The following is a 5,513-nucleotide window of genomic DNA, read 5'->3' on the forward strand; positions in this document are numbered from 1 at the left end:
TACAGCGCTCCTTCTTCTTTTTCTTTCATTTTTTTTTTCGCGTATATTTGCACACCTTCTCCATTCGCATCTCATTTTCGCGCACGTGTACACGTCCTCGGCCTAGAAAAGGACGCGCATCACGAATATACGCAGAGGGATGACGCGAGAAAACGGATTGAGAGTAAGGACGAGCCCCTCGTTACATGTATATTTTGACACGCTTCGGCCGCAAATGCGAAGATTCGCTCTAATTGTATAAGCGGCCCGCGCGGCTCGACGGGATGATTTAATCGAATTTTCATGCTAATGAGATTTCGTAAGCGCGCTCTGTTATTGTCAAGCTCGCCGCGCGCTCGCCGGAGAGCGTAATAATAAGCGCGCGCGTGCAAAGATAATATAATTCGAGAAGACGATCCACCGAGATCATTTTTTTTTTCTTTTTTCATTCCAAGAGACACAGAGAGAGAGAGAGAGAGAGATGAGGTCGATGTTGCGTGCGAGTTATGTGGAAATAAAATCATATTTCATGCACTTGTCGCTTGACCGTGCGCGCCGCCGCAGACTCTGCGCAAATATGGCAGACTTTACGATCGCGGCCGTGCCTCTATGAGTAATTTTTTTTCTCCTTTTCTTTTTTTTTTTTTACAACGAAATTACCGTGACATAACACGTTTATACATACGTTATTGTCCCCGGTCGTACAGAGCATAGGCTCGCGCCTTTTAAAAGCGTTTATGGTGGGGAGGATAATCGAGTTCAATTGCGATCAACTTGATCGATACCCGATTATTTTTAAACCTACAAGCTTGAGTAGAGCTTGTCTATGGTACATTCATCTTGACAGTGCGACTTTTCCAATTACACGCGGTTATTGCTTATCAGTAGTAAACAAAAATTACGAGATATGGATTTTGCAAAACCTCATTTAAGTACACCCACGCGTTTCAGCACTAGAGCTTTGACCTTAAACGCGAAGAGAGCATATACGTCATCCGCGTGTCTAACTCTGGATTTTTCTGTCGCTAACTCCATTTCGTGTCGCACCTTCTTCTTCCATTGCAATTAACTAAGGTGCCCCCAGGCTATTCATATGCACTGGCGTAACTACGCTAAATCTATTTTTAAACACCTTATACTTTTTTAACTGCGAATAACGTCTATCGTAATCTGCAATTTATTTGTTTGCGTGTTTGAATTATTAAAAATCAGTCTTTAATTTTCAAGTGGAAAAAGACCGATCCCTATACATTAAACTCATCCGGCGAATCGCTCATCTATCGCAGAAACAATTACACATCCGCGTATGCAAAGTCAAAACGCCGGCATAACAGCGGAAACATATCGGAGTAAACAGATATAAACTGCAGCTCCTGCAGGCATAAGAGCGGAAACGCATACACCTCTACGAGGAGGAAACGTGTTCCTCGCAAAAGAAAAAAAAAAAAAAAACAATCCATAAGCCTATATCTCCCATCTACGAGTCTACACGTTTTTCCTTTTTTTCTTCTTCTCCAACGTATGCATACAAGACAACAGCACGCGTATAAACACGGTATACGTAGACGGAGAGTCGAAAGAAAAAGAGACGCATCTTTTTCGCTCCTCTCCAGCTCGAGAGCGCTGCAGGAGTGTATAGCGCGAGGTTTCCCCACTCGCGTCTGTTATGGTTCCCTACCTATACACAGCGCGGCTCTTGTACTTTCTCCGAAAGAGCAGCTACGGCTATAAAAGCGAGATTCGCCGTGTTTAAAGCGTGTTAGAAACGGAATCGCAGCTAAGCGACGACGAGCTCTCACATCGGCTCCGTTGCTGTTCGCGAGTGTGTGCACTTCTTTTTTTTTTTTTCCTTCGTCTCGCGATTAAATCTTTTTTTATTTCGAGTGTGATACTTGCCACCAGCAACATGAGAAGCTTCAAGACTTGTTGGCTGCCGATGGCGCTGCTGCTCGCCACTGCGCTGCCGGCCTTCCGCGCTGAGGGTGATTATTGACAAGTTTATTAAGTTCTATTGGCTTTTCATCATAGGGGTATTAGGGAGAATTCGAGCGAGCTTGTGTGTTTTGAGAGAACAAATTTACCAGTTTTATTGAATAATTTTGAGAATGCGCAGAGCCATCGTTTTTTTACAAATCAAATTTTAGTGTCATAATTTTTCAATGAAAAGTTCGATATTAAATCGTTATAAAATACAAAATTATAGCGAAGGATATTAAATTACAAATTGTAACATAAGTGTGTTTTTTCACTCATTATATACACGCCAATTAAATTTTATAATAATTTGCGCCCGCTTTCTGTAAACATTAATTGGCGCCGATTCGTTCTTATCTATATACCATTAAAACTAATTAAAAGCGTAACCATCTAAATAGAAAAATAATTCCTTCACTTTATTACCTCAGACTCGCAACTATCCTTACTACATCGATAATCACCTGTACGTGCAAAAATTCAAAGGAGTGAAAAAAGAAAAATAATTCGCGTCAGGGTTGTTAAATATAATTAATATCGCCCTGTTCGCAAATTACTGCCTTTCTATCTCGTTGCGTATGTGCGTATGCGCGAGTTTTGTCGCGTCGAGTATATACAGTGAAAGTGTGGGAGATTCACTCTCAACAAGAGCGTAATTAGCGTCGCAATGTGCGCCGGGCTCAATTATAGGAAATATAAGATTTGAATTTTCCCTCCGAACTAAAGACCGCTTGTTTTAATTCGATTTCCCAATATCATCGCCGGGATGTTGCGAGTCTATTTCAATTAGTGTTTCCATGCGGTGTACAATTTTCCTTCCCCACCGCAAACGTCGTAATACATCGTCAATCGATTATCTCCTAACGCGAGATGAAATTGCAGAATTACGGAAACAAAGTACCCGGACTTCCTCTTTTTTTTTTTTTTGCATGTACGAAATATTACTCGGTGCAAGTCGTTGCAATGCGCGCGCGTTGATGATAACAACTGCGGTCATTAATGGCAGGAAAAGCATCGGGAGTAGAAAGTTCAAGTGCTTAACATAATTATTCGGAATATAATTTTTCTTCCAATTTAGTCCGGCTTCGCAACCGCTTCTCAATTAACTAATGCTGTTTTCGACGGTTTTCCCAATTTTTATTTTCAATAATAAAAAGCGTGTGAATTTGCAATCGACAAAAGTGAAGCGACGGATTCGATGCTTGATTAGCTTGCGTGCTTAATATAAAGTCATCAGCGTAAGGATGCGATGTACAGCGTGAGATGCAAAAGTGCAAGTGATTGATTATCTCTACTCAAATACCGCATTGCAATAGTGTGATTTTAGTTTAAAATGACCCGTATAATTTCGCTTTCGTAAATGCTCTCTTTTTGTGAAGAATTTGGATGTCCATAAAATATTTAAAAATGAATACGACGAGGTACTACTTGAACGTTTTTCTGTTTCCAGCCCCGATCTCCGGAAACTACCTCCCACCGTCCACGAGCTACGGCACACCAAATCTTGGTGGAGGTGGTGGCGGCGGTGGCGGCTTCGGTGGTGGCGCCCCCTCGTCCAGCTACGGAGCACCTTCCTCAGGAGGTGGATTCGGCGGTAGCTTCGGTGGCGGTGCTCCATCGTCCTCGTACGGTGCTCCCTCGACTGGAGGATCCTTCGGAGGTGGCGCCCCCTCGTCCTCCTACGGAGCTCCCTCTTCCGGTGGAAGCTTTGGTGGATCTTTCGGTGGTGGTGCTCCTTCCTCATCGTACGGAGCTCCATCCTTCGGTGGAAACGCACCTTCGTCGTCCTACGGTGCTCCATCAGCTGGTGGATCCTTCGGAGGTGGCGCCCCCTCTAACTCCTACGGACCTCCTTCGTCCAGCTACGGTGCTCCCTCTGCTGGTGGATCTTTCGGAGGTAGCAGCGGTAAGTTGTCGATGGTTTTTTACCGATTTTTGCATCGATCTCTTTCAATGGATGCTGCTAAACACTCCGAACAATCTGTAGGTGGCAGCTTCGGCGGAAGCTTCGGAGGTGGTGCACCTTCCTCCTCGTACGGTGCCCCAGCTCCCAGCCGTCCTTCTTCCAACTACGGTGCCCCAAGCCGTCCATCCTCGAACTACGGAGCTCCATCATCCGGTGGATCTGGATTCGGAGGTGGTAGCGGATTCGGAGGTGGCAGGCCATCCTCCAGCTACGGTGCTCCTTCCAGCGGCAGCTTCGGTGGTGGATTCGGAGGTGGTGCTCCATCCTCTTCCTACGGTGCCCCAGCACCCAGCCGTCCCTCGTCCAACTACGGTGCCCCAGCACCCAGCCGTCCCTCGTCTAACTACGGTGCCCCAGCACCCAGCCGTCCCTCCTCCAGCTATGGTGCCCCAAGCCGCCCATCTTCGAACTACGGTGCTCCCAGCCGCCCATCCTCTAACTACGGTGCTCCATCCTCCGGTGGATCTGGATTCGGAGGTGGCAGCGGATTCGGTGGTGGACGTCCATCCTCCAGCTACGGTGCTCCATCCAGCGGCAGCTTCGGTGGTGGATTCGGAGGTGGTGCCCCATCCTCTTCCTACGGTGCCCCAGCACCCAGCCGTCCCTCGTCCAACTACGGACCTCCTTCATCCAGCTACGGTGCCCCATCCAGCGGAGGCAGCGGTGGATTCGGAGGTGGCGCCCCTTCTTCCAGCTATGGCGCTCCTAGCTTTGGTGGCAGGTGAGAATGCGTTTTTCTTTCAATATCTTCTAATCTTAGCGTGAATTTAGTTCTTGAAGTTATAACTTTTATTTCAATTTGTCTAAAGCTCGAACGCAGTGAGCCGACCATCGTCGAGCTACGGTGCTCCCAGCAGCGGAGGTGGACAAAGCTATGCCAGCAACGGAGGTTACCAATATTAAGTTAAGAGATAAGCCAAGTTCAAAGTTCACGAATATTGAGGCGTTTAATCCGAAGATCTAAGAAAACTTGCGTTTGCAGGTCAGAATCAATCATTTCTTTAAAAACGACTTTTTTTACTTCGGTTATAGCGCGCATACTCGTATTTTTATTTTATGTCTGTAAAGATTCTCTATTGTTAAAGTTAGCAATGACTGTGCTGCCGTATCGGAGGTTTTTAAGGGGAGTGATTCATTTTGCCCTTTTAGTTTAAATTTTAGCGTTTTTTATTAAGAATGCTATGCTTTGTACAAATTTTTTCAAGTTTAAGGATTTTGAATCTTTATTATTATTAAATCAGCTTTTTTCTCAGTGTATAATTTATTTATTATGTAAGAGCGTCTTTTTGTACCGATGATAAATATAATGACATAAGAAACGAAAAAAAAAATAAAAAAATGTTCCTTTTTATAACTCGCTCGTCTTATTATTTCCACTTTCTATCATTCCATCACACTCTAAGAAACCATTTTTCAAACAGAATGATACAATTATTACGCATGCATGAGTGAATAAAATATTAATAGTTTACTCACCAATTCGAGGGAACGTTCCTTATTTTATTTTCAGGTCGAAGTACTCGTTACTCCTTGTACTGGGTAAAACGGATTATTAATAATAAAAGAAAAGTAAGATTTTTTAACGAATTTAACT

General features: G+C 44.3%; 1 protein-coding gene across 1 annotated transcript; it reads left to right on the plus strand.

Annotated features, from left to right (window-relative positions):
- The first annotated feature begins 1,415 nt into the window (after positions 1–1,415).
- LOC100121527 (pro-resilin) lies at positions 1,416–5,273 on the plus strand. The gene is made up of 4 exons (XM_001605087.6): positions 1,416–1,961; positions 3,404–3,859; positions 3,941–4,640; positions 4,729–5,273. Exons 1-4 carry the CDS (start codon positions 1,886–1,888, stop codon positions 4,820–4,822), a joined length of 1,326 nt encoding a protein of 441 aa, XP_001605137.1. The 5' UTR covers positions 1,416–1,885; the 3' UTR covers positions 4,823–5,273.
- The last annotated feature ends 240 nt before the right edge of the window (positions 5,274–5,513 follow it).

The sequence above is a fragment of the Nasonia vitripennis genome, chromosome 4, assembly GCF_009193385.2.
Source record: "Nasonia vitripennis strain AsymCx chromosome 4, Nvit_psr_1.1, whole genome shotgun sequence".
NCBI lineage: Eukaryota > Metazoa > Arthropoda > Insecta > Hymenoptera > Pteromalidae > Nasonia > Nasonia vitripennis.